Source organism: Phoenix dactylifera, chromosome 8 (assembly GCF_051530095.1).
Source record: "Phoenix dactylifera cultivar Ajwa chromosome 8, Ajwa_hap1_PhDact_Kaust_v1.1, whole genome shotgun sequence".
Taxonomy (NCBI): Eukaryota; Viridiplantae; Streptophyta; class Magnoliopsida; order Arecales; family Arecaceae; genus Phoenix; species Phoenix dactylifera.
In genome coordinates this window covers 27,468,187-27,486,062 of record NC_143197.1, presented here as the reverse complement: position 1 = coordinate 27,486,062, position 17,876 = coordinate 27,468,187, and the positions used below count along the sequence as shown (strand labels likewise).

Below are 17,876 nucleotides of genomic sequence, written 5' to 3'. Positions count from 1 at the left end.
TATCTTTTTTTTATTTATATAAAAATCCTTATAGAGTTTTCCATTTGCATAAATTAGATTTTTTCCTAGTTTTCAACCTGAGCCCTAGTTATGATTAGGCCTCTTCTTGCTCACCTTGCCTTCAGCGGCACTCTTCTAATTTAGGCCATGCCCGATAGAGTATTCTATTATGGAAGATTATATGTCAACAAATTAGTGGAAGTACAGAATATTTGGTTCTCATCCAGTTAACTTAATCCAAAAAATATATAAGTAATAAATTATAAGATTTTAAAAATAAAAATACAAATATAGAAAGATAATTTATATATAAATATGAAAGATTTTAAAAACTAATTAATAAAAAAAAAATCAATAGCAAATCGACACCTATAACGAACCAACACTAACTTCCACCTTATCCATATGGACATGATGTTGGAACGCTGAAGTTGGAAAAATAAAAAACCAAACATTGCATTCAGATTGACACTCACCCGGTCATTAAAAAAGAATGATACGATCTAGGAGTAGTGTTAACTGATCATTATCGACAAAATTTAATATTTACGAAGATAAGATGGGTCTTCGCCACTGACGTAGCACAACGGCGTCTAGTCGCCACGCCACAGCTTAGCTGGCATGATTAAGGTGATGATGGGTTCGGTTTCCCGAGACTCTTAATCCTTTTCTTTTATGACTGTCCTTATCCACTCGAGCCATCGCGCGTTTTATCGTGGGGACCACCCAATCTTAGCGTGCATGGGAGAGATTTGGTGGCTTGGATTTGGTCCTCATCCCTAACCAATCAACCGTTTTGCACAGATACTGGGGTCCAAATAACTTATTTTAACCCGTGTAATGACGCAGTGATGCAAGTTAAAGACAAACAGGTGGTGCCATTTCAGGTTCATTCCAAAAATAGTAGGATTTAAATACGGGGACAGTATCGAACAATTTTGGCGTTGGTTCATGGATCCATCCAGACTATTATAATGTAAGAATTTCGACAAATATTCGTCATACTCCTCATTAAAAATATAAAAATTAAGAAGAAATAAAAATGACCCTGGAATTTCACAAAGGCTTGTCGTTCCGCCATTCCTTGTGATCATAAGGGCCAAACAATACTGTACAATTTAGAATTTGGATCCACTGCTCATCCTTAGCCAATCACCATTTTGCACAGCCACTTTAATCAGTGTAATGATGTAATAATGCAAGTTAAAAACAAACTGGTGGAATTTGAAAAAAGATATGCTCATGGACTGTTGATACTAGTAAATCTGTAAATATGCTCCAAGATCCTTCATTTTCTTCCTTTTTTTTAGCTTGGTGGCCGACTCATGTTGACTTTACCTTAGCAAAGGACTTTTTTATTGGTGGCCTACTCATGTTGATTTTATTTCATTAAAGGACTGGTAGTAAGGGGCTTATTTATTGAAGGAGAAAAGAGATGGAATCGGCGTTTTATCTATCAGGTTTTCGGAAACGACTTAACAAAAAAAAATATTTTCTTGTCCAATACCAATGATAGCAACTTTGATAGATTAGGTTGGGGTCGTTTGACAATTAAAGTATTTGACTTTAATCAACTTTTTTTGGTCAAATCTCAGCCAAATCATGTTGTTTATTGGGCCTGAAGGATGGGCCCTATGATTGTACAATCTATATTGAAAGCGGCTTGGAGCCGATTACTCTGTCGCGATATCTTGCATCAAGGAGGCCTTCATATTCTGAGTCATTGTGATTTATGTTGGGATCGAGGACTTTATAACTCACGTTCTAATTCAATGCAGACTGATGGCCCAGATTTAGAGGATGGTCCCATTTCATGATTCTCCTATTTTGTCAACTATTTTTCTTAACGAGTTTCTTCAAATTATTAAAGAAAAGTCTCGTAGCAAAGATAAAATATTTGAAGCAATTTTGACGAGCTATATTGTCTATTAAATTTGGTTGGTTAGAAATGATTAATTTTTTTAGAGTACGACATTGGGTGCTAGGCTGATTTTGCTAAAAACTTTTATCCAAGCTTAAAAATTTGCCTAGATGCCGGATTCAAAGAAACTTTTGATAAAAGGAAAAATATGTAACTTTTTTCATACAATTTCTACATCTCCATATATCTTTATTTTTTTGGAAATCACTAATTTCATGGTTTCTCAAGATCAACCTTAATGGCAGTATACAAGAAAGAGTTATTTTTAGTGGAGCGGGCTTTTGTTATAAGAAGTGCTAGTGGAATCCTATTTGCTGTTAGAGGTCTCAAAGCTTTTGATACAACTATACTGATGATGAAATTAAGAACTGCGTGGGAAGACTTGTCTTATGCTATGCAAAAGTTGAGAGTTTCTCGCATTTATTTAGAGGGTGATTCTTCGGTAGTTGTTAAATTATTTTCAAATTCATCTTCGACTGATTTTAGAATTCATCCACTTTAGGCGGATGATGCCTAGTTTGCTTCCAATTAAAGTATTATGTATTTATAAGAATGCTAACAATGATACCAATTCAATGGCAAGCTATGTTGCCAATTACACTAGAACAAGATTGTAGGATTCTTCAATAAATCTTCTTGCCTAATTTTTGAATATGGCTGTTGACAGTGTCGTAAACTATTGTCATTAGTTCATGGATCAATCCAGACTATTACATTGTAAGAATTTTGGCAAATATTCATAATGCTCCTAATTAAAAATATAAACTTAAGAAGAAATAAAAATAACACTGAAATTTCACAAAAGCTTGTCATAGGCAATATCTTTTGTCCTGCCTTCCTGCCTCTGAGAAAGTAAAGGACAACCAGTTTTACAAAAACAGCCATGATGGGAAGATTATTTGAAGCTACTATATTGCATTTATATATTAAGGAGAAGGCATATGTTCATGATATATGGAGTAAGAATATTCATAAAACTCAAGGTCTAACATATTAGTCATTGCAAGAATTGATCATGAAGAGTTAAATAGGCCTGAAAAAAAGTTAAATAAAAAAATGAGTCACTAAGTTGTTAATAAATCACTGTAATGCATGGTACTGCACATTATCAAATATTGGTGGCCTTCATTAAAAAAAAAAAATAGTCATGGTCTGCAACACGTGCGATTTTGACTTTGGTTTGGGCTGAATTTTCTGTATAAATATTCTAATTATTATTATTATTTTTGGATAGGTTATTACGGTCTGTTCGCCAGGCGGAGCCTATAACTCCGTTAAGTCTCCGAACATCCCGGTCTCGACTTCTCTCCGCTGACCTACCGTTACGGCCAGCCTCATCCCCCACTCCAACCCTTCCAACGAAATCCCAACCCCACCTCTCCCTCCATTCCTGCTTTCTCGCTCTTCGACGATGTGGCGATCCTCCTCGTCTCGCTTCCTCTTCCGAACCCTCCTAGGCGGGGGGGTGAAGCCCACCGGCTGTCGGTGGGCGGAGCACCCGATCCGCCATCCCTGGCTCCACGTCTTCTCCTCCTCCTCCTCCTCCTCCTCGTCCGTCTACCCCCCCGCCTCGCCGTCCCCGCCCGCCGCCGCCGCCGGGCCTGCGGACCGCCGCAGATTCGGCGGAGGTGCCTCCCTGGACGCTATAACCTTCGCGGAGGCGAAGCGGCTGATGCGGCTGGTGAACGTCGAGGCACTCAAGCGGAAGCTGGAGAGGGATGGGGATGAGGTGATCGGGTACTCGGAGCTCCTCGAGGTGTGCGAGGAGATGGGGGTGGCGCGGACGCGGGAGGAGGCGGTGACCTTCTCCCGGGTCCTCGACGAGGCTGGCGTCCTCCTCCTCTTTAGGGACAAGGTCTATCTCCACCCGGATAAGGTGATTGAGCAATCTCAGTTCGCAATTCTCGTTCTTTAGTTGTTAAAGTGAGATTTTTTCCGGTTTATTGCTATTTTTATTCGACATGAGGAGGGCGAAGACAAAAATTCGATTTTGCTCCTCCTGTCGTGTTTTTAGATCTTTGAATTTTGATTGGGATTTCGGTATTTAGCGATGGATGGATTTGAATTAGCTATTTATCTGAATTCAAGAATTATGGGATAGTTGGAAGGGTTTTTTTTTCTTATTTATAGGTGTTTGTTAGATTTCAATCATTTATTTCTATTAAGTATGGTTGTTTTCTCCTGCTCCGAGTAGAAAAAGTTTCATGTGGTGGCTGAACAAGGGAAAATGTGGATGATGGATTTGATGAAGGATTCCTGGACCAAAGAGATGTCCTTCTTTGATTGCTGATGAATCCATTTTATTGTGGGTTTTTGGTGATTCCTGGCTCCACAGTTGATGAAGAGATTCCTATGAAGTAAATGAAATGGATGATTCTAGGGAGTGAAATTGAACATTTGGGGTTCACTTTATCGGCCAGTTGCCATTTAGGTTTTTGTTCTAGATTTGGATAGTGGAGGTGTTGATTCTAGAATTCCTGTTGGGCTGGTTTGTATTTGCAGTAGGGGATGTATGAATCCAAGGACAGTTTCAGCAAGAGTTGGAATCAGCTGAGAAGAGGAGGCAGGGGGCACCAGCTAGGGAAACAGGGAGACCCATGGACTAGCTAGATCAATCTGATTAGGTAATATCTGATATTTAAGATATCCTGGAATTGTAGGATTGATTTCTTATTCCTGGTTCTCCCAATTTCTCCCTTCCACTGCCACCTCTCATCAGCAGACTCTCATCTCTCATATTATAGGAAGTATCAAGCAAAATGCAAAGTAGGTATGCAAACTGGCCCTTAGGTATTAGATTGGTGTTACTTTTTAATCTCTGATATACCTGATATCAGAAGAGGAGGTTAAAGAACAAAATACCATGCTTGTGATTGCTGCAAAGATGTTGTGCTGTCTCAAATAAATAAGGGACAGGTCAAAAAGGTTCATTGTTGCTTCTTGTGAGGCTTGAATTTTCTGGAAATGAGATTCGAGGATTGGAAGAAATGATTTCCATGAGGACTCTTGAGGAATGAGATTTTCTAAGCCTTTATCTCGACAAGCTTCAGTTGTATCTGGAATTAGGACAGCAGTTTGAAAATAATATCCATTCTTTTTTTTATTTTTCTCAAAATGTGCAACTCAGGCTTCGCTGTCTTCTTGTTGTTGTGAAAGGTTAGAAGATTGCATTGGTTAACTTTCAGTACTTGATCATTCAAATGATGTATATAAAGAATAAACTGGCAGAACTTTTGGTTTTCCCTCGTTAAGCTTCTCTTTCTTCCTTGGTTTGAGGTTTCCATGTTTATCTTTGGCTTCCAGTTGAGTTATTTTCTTGACTAATATATACTTGAATGGAAGAAAAGGAAATCATTCATCTATTCTAGCTCCCTTTTCATTTGAGGATTGTCAATTTCCGTTGGACTTTCAGTCATATTATTTCCTGCGAACTTGGAAAGTTGAATGGATGCAAAATCCTATGAGGATTTTTTGTTTGTGTGCGTGTGTTTCATTGACTGCATAAGTTCTATTGGATTGAACATGCAAGTAATAGATATGCTATATGAATTATTATCTAAAGATTCTCAAGAATATTCTACTGCTTGTTTTTTTTTTTTTTTTGATGCCATTGCATTGTCATGATAGATTTAAAATTTAATGCATTTACTGCAAAGTTTCTTTTTTCCAAAAAAAATTAAATTTGTCACCCCAAAGCATACTTGAAAGCCTGGTTGTCTTTTAATTCATTTCAATGAAGTGGCAGAGAGCAGTTCACACAACTTCGAAATGCAATTCAATGTTAAAATATTTCCCATGCTTCCTTTTCTTTCACTTGAATTGTTTGATTAGCAATGAAATTTTTGAAGTGCTCACAAATTCTTTTAAGCAATGAATGATAAATAAGTTTGGCATTTTCCCAAAAAGATGATTAAGTTTGGCAATTGGGCATGTAATTGGTGTGTTTTTTAAATTTTATCAGTTCTCAAGAAACCTACGGCGCTGAATGAACTGTTATATCTTGGGGACTTTTAAGAATTAAACCCAGAGGTTTTTTTTTTTTTCCTTGGTTGGTGATCATATTTATTTTTTATTTTGTCTACCTGGAGAGACTTTGGGAGACTAGAGGCCTATCATCTTGATCTATTTGCCTATTCTTTTAGGTTGTTGATCTCGTTAGCAGAGCTGTTCCCCTTGCGCTGGCACCTCAGGATGATCCAAGGATAGAAGAGCTAAAGCAACTGCAGAGAAGAAAGGAAGAAATTGATATGCTTGCTCACAAGCAGGTCCGTCGTGTTCTGTGGTCAGGATTAGGGTTCTTCATTGTTCAAGTTGGTCTTTTCTTTCGTCTAACATTCTGGGAGTTCTCATGGGATGTCATGGAGCCGATAGCATTTTTCACCACTACAACCGGCATAATCATTGGATATGCCTACTTCCTTTTTACATCAAGGGATCCAACATATCAAGATCTGATGAAGAGGCTCTTCTTATCCAGACAAAGAAAATTGTCGCAGAGGCAGAATTTTGACATGGGGAGATATGTCGAATTGCAGAAACATTGCAAATGTCCTTTGGATAAAATCGTAGGGGTCGAGCATATTAATGAGTCTGATGTCTCTCATCTTCAACATTTCTCAGCCTACAAGTGATAAATTCGTCGTGTTAACGCCCAGGCCTATTATCTGTTTCTGGGCAATGACAAAAAATTGCTTCTGGGACAAGCAAATTGCTGTTTATTGTAGAGATGCTAACAGAGCCTTTTTTTGGCAACTTTCTAATATCAAATTCCTGCGTGCTGCCCTTCTCCACTGCTATGTGATTACAGAAGGCAGCGTATCAGTTTTGTAGCCAACAGAAAGATTTTATATACAGAACTGTTGTAACCTGCCTGCAATCAATGCAGTCCTAAATTTCTCATACTGAACTATTGTTGCCTTTGTGAATTGTCTGTTGGTAACAATGCACTTTCTTTTCTTTTGACTGAATCACAGTGTCCGTTATTTCCTCAAATCAATCAATTTAAAGCATCAAAATTGGCAGTTTGGACTTTGAACCATATTTTACGCCAACTATCTGTTCAAAGTGTAGACATTGCCCCGGCCGGCGGAAGATTAGTCGATGAACTAAAGGGAAACTCTGATGCGAAACATTCGTGCTTTGACATTCTTCAGCTCTTTCTGTTTGCATGTGACTGTATGTCAAGGGTAGCTGGAACATTAGTCAACCAATTTGATTTATTTGTTTGTGCCTGGCAATGAAATGCAAAGAAAATGAGACATGGTGACATGGAAGAAATCTCTGCTACTGTAACAGTTGGAAACCAGAAATTGTAATGAATCAGATGATGGCTGTAATGAGTCCAAGTTGGGAGTTGGCAGCCTGAAAATTGATTCTTGTTAGGGGGGCTCTGTTTGCTGACCAGAGACCTGGTCCCGGAGTGAAGAAAGGTCGACAATGGTGGATTAGTGGGAACACCATCTTGGCAGCGATGTGAAGCACGAAGTTTCTTATGTGCTCGTCAAGAAAAAGTCCTCAGCACCGAAAGTGATGTTCTGCCAAGTTAAAACGGCAGGCTGTCAACTTTTGATGCATGAAGAGGACCGCTGGATGACTGATTTCACGTGCCGAATCAGGACAATATTCCTTTCAGGTCTGATAAGGTTCACGTGCTGAATCGAAGAGGAAAAATTATGGTCAACGAAAAAATAATGAGATGCCTTTTATTTGGTTAGAGTTTTCAAAGAAGAGAGATGAGAAAGTTGTATTTCCATAAAAATATGATTCTCACATTTCATGGAAAAGTCTTTCCCATGAGAAACATGAGGCGGAAATCACTCCACCTTTATTTTTCCTCAAAAAGATCATTCAGCATTAAAGAGGCATTCAAGACCTAATTTTTGTTAAGGATATAATAGAAATTACACATAACTTTCATAGGAAAATGGATGGTCAACCAAACATAAGCACTTTGTAAATTTATCACTTTTCCATGATTTACCAAACATGCCAAAAGTACTTTCTCAGGTATCTTCTTTCTAGGAACTGCTTCCCAGGAATCATATTTTTAGAAGAAAAAATGCTTTCCGCAAACCAAACGAGCCCAAAAAGAAATTGTTAGACATATGAGATTCACCATGAGTGTAGGATGAAATAAATTCATCAAATAATTTTACTTTAATATGTAATGAATCGATCTAAGATGATTTCGCCGATGGATCTAGTTCACTTAATAATTTGTCAAATTTAGAGATCGGCTCTGCTTTTTTGTTAAATTGAATTTATTTATTAGTCTAATATAAATACATCGGTAGAAATCAGGAAATAAAATGTGCACAAAATTAGAAGAAATATCTATCACACTAGTTCCACGTTCTCTACAAACATGTGTCGCCTCGTGTGAATGTAGGCTTGCTCCCATTCTCCAGTAATTCTGAATAAGAGGAACGTCAGTCAAAGAATCTCCCACAAGAATGATATGAGAAGCCTTTGTATCAAACATTCTCATACAGCATGCAACTCTGCCATTCGTACATAATTTTAAATAATCTGAGTCACTAGCACTTATAATAACGAAGCTAGCACTCTTTTTAACTGTGTGAGATCTTGTCACTGCTTGTAAGCCTTCATGCGAAAATAGCAAAACCTTTGCTTGTCATGCAGGACTGTCAAAAACCCTAGAAACGAAATTATTGTAAGCATCGCTCGAAGGAAAAATCAAAAAAAAAAAAAATTCTAGACTTGCTTGATTTGCTACATATATGTAACAATAGACCAACGTAATTTGCAGAAGAAATTTAATACAAAAACTATAAGGAACAAAAAACATATGAGTCTCATACTTATACTAAAAACTTTTTGCTTCTTGAATATTACTCAAAAAGAGATGTATTGTTGCACGTATTATTATTTTCTTGTTTTCTTTATGTGTGTCGTTAAAAGTGCTAAATTTACAGCTAAAATAATGCCAAGAATAACAAAACCTAACAATACAAATACATTGTCTTTAGTCCATATCACCAAATTAGGAAAAACTATTAAATGCATTGATAAAATTGACAACAATAAGATGTAGCATTCTTTGTTTTTATTTCTAAAAAAAAACAAATAAAAATATTAAAATTAACATGACAAAGTTGAATTTTTGTTCTAATATTTATATCAAAAAATCATAAAAAATCGTATGAATAAAATATATTAAAAATATAAAAACTAATATAGAAGTTTGGTCCCATAATCCATCTATATATTTAAATCACAAATAGTTAGATGAAAATATAAAGATTTTAGCTATCAATTTAGTGAACTGCACCTAAAGTAACTAATTAACTTTGTGATATTAATACAAATCATAAGTCATCGATGGAGCATGTTAGTAGTTGTCAAGCTAAAAGCTATATAATAATAACTAAATGAGTCATGTATTTTCTTGTACACATCGTAACAAATCTAGGCTTTTTCCATCATATTACATATGCATATATACATATATACATATAATGAAAAAGATAAAGATTGTTATACCAGGTTATTTTATATTAAAGTTGCTATAAAGGAGACGCCGATTGTTTTTTTATCTGTATAATTACTGTAAATAAGATGAGTAAACAACAAGTATTGTTTTTATATAGATAACGCTCGCACATAATACTGTAATAGTCATTACTATTATAAGCAATCAATGCATGTGTTCCACACTAGGGAGTCCATGATGTTATATATATTGTCCATAGATATTTAATCAACAAGCACTATTATACCAATCTCGCTATAATGGCATTTTATATATAATTGTTTCTATTTGTCATTTATAAATAATAATTTTAAAATTCAAAATTTTGTTTCAAGTTTCCTCCCAATAAAATGATACAAACAGGAAATTATTCTTTTTATTGAGTGAATGGTAATTTGAAAAATAATATGTTATTGCTCTACTTGCCTTCTATTATTCATTAAATATGATTATGACTGTTTTTAATTTTCATTATTATTCCCCTATTGCCTCGTGCGAGCATCGCGCTGTACGCGAAGTTCATGTATCGTGTGGGGCCTGTGCAATCACGGGGCGTGATACACGGCTGAAGAAAGTCTTCCAAGATTCCAGCTTATTGCAGTCCAATTGTCGTCATTTCCAAGTTCTCATTCTACCTTGCTATGTTAGCCAATTTACTGGTCAGTCAGTCAGGCCAAATTGATGTCCATGTCATGTAATTTTTCTTCTCCTTAGTTGTTATTCTTTTTATTCCTTCAATCAGTTTCAATTGCTTTTAGGAAATTAGCTTTTTCATTGAAGCATATCAGTTGTTGCACTTGCATTGAACATATGGTGCCTTGTTTTTCGACTTTTTTTTTTTTTTTTTTGACTGTATCTGTACCCATACTGTATGATACATCTGGTTTAGCAGAAAAAAAAACTTCCTACATAAATAATGTCAACTAAAACCAGCTGCTATACATCAACACTAAATATTTTATTCATCATCGAAGTAAATTTTATAGAAACATAAAAATTCTTATCTTAATATAACCAATAAATTATTTTCTTAAAAATATATTAATGAATTATGAAGAGACTTATCATTGATTTTAATTTTCATGATAGAACAAAGTCTTAGATTTTTATATAATCAATAAACTACAGAGGGATTTGATGTCAAATTATATTTTTTACGTTTTATTTAATTCTTATGGAGTATCTTTCTAACAACCATATAGAAATATGAAATATGAGTCTTATTATAATAATAAAAAATTATAGAATTTTTATATGAAATTTTCATTTCTAATATTTCATATAGTGCTCATAGATTAATTCTATACCTACTATAAGAAAATATAAAATATAAATCTTAGTCTGGCTAATAAATTATATAAGAATTTGTGATCAAATTTTATTTTTTATTTTCATATAGTGAGACTTTTATGAGTTTATGTTCACCATATATATATATATATATATATATATATATATATATATATATATATATAAACATAAAATTCAGATTTAAATATAATTAATTATATTATAAAATTATTACTAAAATTTTATTTTGATGTTTCGTGTAATGACCCTCAAATGATTACGTGGTAGGGGGAGAAATTGAACCTTATTATTTGCATGCTCACTATATTTGCATCAAATTTGTTGCTCCTATTGGCGAACCCATACATTTTTATTGGGCCGGGTGGGCTTATTGGATTGGTGGACCGAAATGTGCAACCAGAGCATCACCCTACTTACCGATCCCCACCCGAACTCGCCTTCCCCTCTTTTCCCGGCACTGAACTCAACCCCGCCGTCCTTCCTCCGCCGCCGCTGCATCTCCGCCGCCTCCGCTGCTTGGCCCCTCGCAACACCGGTCTTAGAATTCGAAGCTATCTGGTGGTTGGGGTCTGGAATCGAAGAAGGACGGAGGCACGGGGACGCCAGCCGCGGAGGATTAGGGTTTAAGGGGAGTAGAACAGCGAAGAGGAATAGGGCTTTGAATCTTCCCCCTTCTTCCCTAATTTTTGCCCCCTGTTTGCTTTTCTTTCTACTGATTGGATCAGAGGAGGAGGAGAAGAAGAGTGGACACAGATGGCGGGTGCTTTCCGGCGATCCCTTGGGTCTCTTCAACTCATAATCAAATCTAATATTGGAGAACACTCTTGGTATATTTTCCCTTTTTTGTTTTCTTTCCTGGTATCTTCAAGTTTATAACTTTGAAAATCTTTAGCTCATATTATAACCACACAACGCTTTTTAGAACCTGGAAGTCATTCTTCGGTTTTCCCTTTAGAAAGGTTCCATTTTGATCTAGTTTACATGCTTGCAATGTATAACCATGAGTTTGAAGCTGTCTTCCGTTGCTGATGGTTGGAAAATAAGTAGTATTGGATTATTATCTGTTGCATTTCCAATTGATTAGCTGCTTAATAAATAGAACTCTGAATGAGCCAAGCTTCTCCCAGTTTCGTGTAGGCTGATATTTTCTTGTTTCAATATCAGTTGGTTTGGTTGTTCCGATTCAACATTTGCCGTCTTGGTCCTTACTGGCTAATGAACATGCTGCTGCTAATTAACGTAAACATACATGTTTCTTAGTTGAATCTGACCAGTGAATCGCCAACTAACTGGCATGATATAAAATTGTGGATCCAAAACTAAAAAACTTAAGTTTTAGGGTGAGAACTTACTGAGTTACCTACATTTTTTAATCAAAAGCTTATTTTGATAAACGTTATATTAAACAAAACTAACAACATATTTTTGGGATGCACAGATAATCCAGTAATATGAGTAGAGCATGACAGAGTGTTGATCCATGTTTAACTGTATCATAGTTTATCATTGCGATATGCTGCTGTGCGGTTGATGGAAACACTGATACAGGCTGATACATGACGCACAACTATGCGTTTTGCCTATTATCTTTTGGCATTTTACTATGTTAACTAGCCTAAATATGTGTTTTATTTTATTATTATATGTTGCATTTTATATTTCTCTCGGCATCCAATATTCCATCTTGAGGTGTTGTAATCTTTGTCTCTCCCCTTTCCCTTTGACGTCTATTACCTTCCAGGATCCAACTTTACTGGTTTTGTATCCATATCAAAGACTCCTAAAAGACTAATTAGCTTCAGCTCTAAGTTAGTGACTAAAAACGTCCCAAATCCAGATTCTCTGAAGCATTTTATGGCCCATTTGATTTAAACTAAATAGAACATCCTGTAAAAGATGTCAATATCAGATGATGGAAACCCTCTTGTAGATGAAGATTATCTCGGCATTTTAACCACCTTATGCTATGTTCCTTAAACCTAATTCATTTTTCTTTCTTCTTCTTCTTTTTTTAATATACAGGCTTTGGAGTGCAAGGACAGAGGTATCTCCCATTATTGTCACTTCTGTTTGGCCATTTTTATAGAAATCATTTGCTATATCTGAATGGACTTAACCATCCAACTTTCTTTCTCTGTAGCTTGTAGCAGGACATTGCTGCAGCAGTTATGCCACCAGCACTTTTGGTTTTCAATCTAGGTATTCGAATGATAGCAGAATTGTGGAAGATCAAGTATTTGAGCAACGTGGTCTGAAAGCAAAGTTTCCATCAGAGGTTCTTTCCAACTAAAGATCTTTTCTAAAAGAACTAGGAACAAAATATGTTTGTTCTTCATGTTATAGAATCATCTGAAAGGACATTCTTTACGTAAAATATTTTCAGAAAATTACTTCAGTTCTGATAAAATTCTTTGAGGCATGACACAGCCAGAGAATTGTATCTGGATGTCTCTGGGTCATCTTTAACCTTTTCATATCTCTGCATAGGCGTTATTAGTAAAAAAAGGGGTAATTAAATTTATAATCAATGTATTTGTTGGTCTTTTTAAAAGAAAATTTTATCTGCTATTATTTCTTCTCATGTTATGCGAACATGTTTCATGGATCTTAGGAAATGTAAAATTGTTTGCTTTCCTCTTTTTATTATTGTTATACTCCTTTTCCCTTTCTCTGAAGATCTTTAGCTCATGTTCAACTTTTCCAGAGAAGATTGAGGCATTACATTAGCATTTTCTAATTGTATAGAATGGGATGAATACTTAGTTTTGTAGAAATAAACTATTGTAGATTTTTCTTTGGTAGAATCAGGTCATTGAAGTTACTTGTTTATTTCCATTTACAGCATGATAATAGTATGGTCAATCAGAAACAGAGGAGTGACATAGAGCCACTACCCAGACAACAAATTGGGAAGAATATTTCATCAGCGGAGAAAGCAAAGTTCCTCATTAACACAGTATGTATTTGGACTTTTTTTTTTTATGTGTGTGTTATATCCAAAGAGGGATTTCTTTTTAGTTCAATGTTTATAAAGTTCAAGTCTGAAAATAAAGCAAAAGTTATATAGATGGTATAGATTATATGTGGTACGTATAATCTAAAAAGTCTAAAAAGGAAATCTTAACCAATTATTTATATGTAGCATGGTATTAATATTACAGTACTATATAAGTCCTGGGGATTTGACTTTTTAATTAGTATTGATTATATATATGTAACATGGTAATATAATCAAACCATGTCTGGTTAGTCAAATTTTCTTGGCAAAGTGATTTATTGGTTATTTTTTTATTCATGAAATGAAAATTGAAAGCTAATGCATCAGCTGGGATAGCCTAGATAGCATAGCTGGCTGACTAAATAGTTTCATTATCTTTTTAGAGGGAATTTTGCAACTTTTTCAGTTAAAAGATTGGTGGATTTATCAGCTTGCTCAGTTGCTGGCTTGCTGTTACCTGTTGTGTGAAGTTGACTGGCAAAACTTCTCAAAATTTGCAGCTTCTTGACCTCAAAAATTCGAAAGAAGCTGTGTATGGTACTCTTGATGCTTGGGTTGCATGGGAGCAGAACTTTCCTTTAGCCATGCTGAAGAGGGCACTTATTGTTCTTGAAAAGCAGGAGCAATGGCATCGAGTTGTTCAGGTATAACCGTGTAACAAATATCCAATGTCTAATTGGTTTTTTGGTGGTGCCCCAGCTTCCCTATTTTTACTTGTTTATTCCATGTTGTTCTTTACCCCCAGTACTTTGATCAAGACGCATATTCTCAATTTAGGTTGTAAAATGGATGCTGAGCAAAGGGCAAGGAACAACTATGGGAACATATGAGCAATTAATACGTGCATTAGAAAAAGACAATAGGGCAGAGGAAGCTCACAAAATTTGGGTGAAGAAGATCGGTCATGATCTGCATTCAGTGCCTTGGCGGTTCTGTGATCTTATGCTCTCTATTTATTATCGAAATAACATGCTAGAGAGGCTTGTAAAGGTACTGCACATATATTTGTGAATAAATAAATATCTTTATCATAGCTTGGTGTTACAATCTTTTCACCTTTCCGATAAATTTCATGAACGTAGTAAAATCTTATTATCATCTCATGTAGAATTAAATAAATTATATTCAGTATATATTATTTCTGCTGATCATGTGTTTTTCTTATTCCACTTGGCTAGCTTTTTAAGGGACTTGAAGAATTTGACCGTAAGCCTCCGAAAAAATCAATTGTCCGGAAAGTAGCAGATGCATACGAATTACTTGGCTTATTAGAAGAAAAGAATAAATTACTGGAAAAATATAGCCATTTATTCATCAAGTCATCCGAAGAACGCTCCAGGAAATCTCAAAAATCTAAAAAGGCTTCACGGAAGAATGATAAGAAAACAGGTGAAACATGTTGTTGATTATGGTTTAGATAACAAGCGGTAACTTTCCAAATATATCTTGGTCTGAGTACTTTATTAAATATCTCCACCCCCTCCAGTAGGCATAGTGTGTCTTCTTATAATGGATGACAGAAATGGACTGAAGCAGTATATTGGAATTTTGTTCCTCTTTCTTAAACCTTTGGTTGAATTATATCATTATATTGTTTTTAGGTACAGAAACAAATGAGAGTATAGAATCTTCAGATAAATAGGCCAGTGAGTCTGGACCTACAGACAATGATGCTGCTGCTGTTTAGAGTGGAGACGCAATTATAAAGGTATATATGCCACTAGAAAATTGTAAAGGTTATATATATGCTGTTGTTCATTCTTCTAGTTTAACAATTTACTCTGTTCTACCATACCCTGGCACAGTGTTGAGCAACCAACAATGTCAAAAAGAAGCCGGACATGACACTCCTTGATGTGCATCAGTTGCCTTTTTTCTGAAAAAATGCTGAAGTTCTTAATCATATGGTCTTCCCCTTTTATCTCACTCGCTATTTGATGATTGGTCTATGGATGTCACTCATTGGGACGGGAGAAGCAGGTGCTGGATTCTTTTTGAAGCTGCGCACTTATTCATCCCTCCTTTTAAACACAACCACTTGCTGCGTGATGTAGCCATGGTATAGCTTGTAATATAGACAGCTGATATGTTGGTCGATATGTTGGTTCACCCAACATGGATCATCATCTCCCTGATGAGAAACATTGAAACTTCTGCAGTATCACATCCCTTTGATACAAGAATGACATATTAGCAAGGCGTAGGTGATTACCGGTCAGACCAAAAGTTGCTCTACTTTCATTTAGGTTACAAAAATATTAGTTCTGTTCACAGCACTAGCCAAAATGGCCTCTTGCGAACAATTTTGCATTGCATGGTTATAATGTCACATTTTTGTTATACATGGTGAAGAGAAAACTGATCCTTATTTTTATCATCTAAGCAAGTACGGTGAAGATGCTTTCTTCGCAGTGAATATTGGAATTCTTGTAAACAGGACATCGCCAGTTTAACTCGGGTACAGCAACCCTTTGAAGTGCTGCTAATTATTAAACTATCGTTATTTGTCTGTAATAGCTGGCCTCTTAAATTGGGTATGGATATTTTGCACCCTTGCAATGTTGGCCATTCTGACTGCAGCTTGTTCCATTCCTCTGATTTTAAATTGTGTCCTATGTTCTTAGCTGTGAGTTGGACTCTGGATCTACCTTCATTGAATCTCACAGTCGGAAAACATGAATTAGAGCAAATTGTAGCTGGCTTCATTTCGCGAGTGGTGGCATGTTATGAAGAGAGCACAGCAACGATTGTTTATTGCAGTCTGATGGATGATGTTGGTGAGAAAAGAGCATACGATGGGCCAACAACTATGGAAGGTGCCTCTGGAAGGCTGCATAGGACTACATCAGTGTTTTTGCGCAGGAACTACAATCTGAATCTGCTTACAGAGTAGTTATTAGTCTCCTATGCATGTAAATGGAATACTGCATCATTCCTCATGGTTTTTATGTTTTAATCTAGGAACTTCCAATCCCTAACACAGCGTTGTAGACATTGGAAACAGAATCAGCCTGTGTACTGTTAGAAAATAACATCAGTGTTCTAATATAGAGCAGAATTCGACATAATAAAATAAACGGCATACAGTTTGGATGGATCCCTGTTGCTTTCCTGCATTCCCTGCTGTCCATGTCATCGCAATACCAAGAGGAAAAAAATTAAGACTCATGCCTTTGGACCGATGCTTTTGCGTCCAAAGGTAGAGACTGGCCTCGAAGCAAAACAAAAGGAGCGCTTCTTTGCTGATTTCGACCTGTGGTGCATGGCAAATTCCAGGCTCTTGCAAACTTATCATGATGTCATCTTCTACTTTCTTTCTTAAGGAAAGCATTTAGACGGGGATTGAAAACACTCACCAAGCCTTTTGGTGGGTGTCGGGCTCATCACAGCCGTGGAAGAAAGCGCATAGAAGAATCCAACAGTTGAAAGCGACCTATTTTGCCGACACAGACCAGGATGGTACATCTACGGCACCTGATAAGGGACATGATGAAGGAAAAACTTGGCAGCCTTGAAATAAACACCATCGACGTCTAGTGCAAAGACTGAAATTCCAATGTGCTCATGATACTAGATGCCAATTAAGTTTGCAAGGGTCACTTCTTTTGGTGTAAATTGTAAGCTTCAAGAAGCTAAAGTTGGTACTTCCAAGGCGATCATAGCAGCCAAACCAAGAGGACATGCAATGGCAGTAGATCACAATTGATCTGCCGGTGGTGTTGGACTTTGCTGCAGCTCCTCGGTGAACTCACTCTCCTTCATCAGAAGGCCTTTAGATCACCCAACTTCAGATCAACCAAAAGTCAAGTGGAAAAATTCAACTCCAAAGTGCTCTGCTATTGCTGCTGTTCTTTACGAGAGGCTCGTAACTCTATAATTACTCGAATGGGTCATGGCCCACCTAGAATAAACGCAAGCGCGTAAAGAAAAATGTACCCTCTATAAAAACACGGGTAACTTTTGGTGACCCTGATGAGATCACTGGAATGATCTTAGGCGATCCTTATTCGGGACAACATGATCCTTGATAATGTGAGATCACCGTATTTGGTATGCTATGTTCCAGTGATAAAAAATTTTCGAGTATCCACAAGTAATTTATTTGGTATTTCATAGAATCCAAAATCACTAACCATATAATATCAAAACTATCT

General features: G+C 36.3%; 1 protein-coding gene across 1 annotated transcript; it reads left to right on the top strand.

Annotated features, from left to right (window-relative positions):
- Window positions 1-3,227: 3,227 nt before the first annotated feature.
- LOC103717887 (uncharacterized) lies at window positions 3,228-16,236 on the top strand. Its single transcript, XM_089924965.1, has 11 exons — window positions 3,228-3,797; window positions 6,064-6,549; window positions 11,379-11,551; window positions 12,747-12,768; window positions 12,865-12,999; window positions 13,567-13,680; window positions 14,223-14,366; window positions 14,500-14,712; window positions 14,901-15,111; window positions 15,324-15,430; window positions 15,528-16,236. The coding sequence occupies exons 1-10, from the start codon at window positions 3,333-3,335 to the stop codon at window positions 15,362-15,364; spliced, it is 2,004 nt and encodes a 667-aa protein (XP_089781091.1). The 5' UTR covers window positions 3,228-3,332; the 3' UTR covers window positions 15,365-15,430; window positions 15,528-16,236.
- The last annotated feature ends 1,640 nt before the right edge of the window (window positions 16,237-17,876 follow it).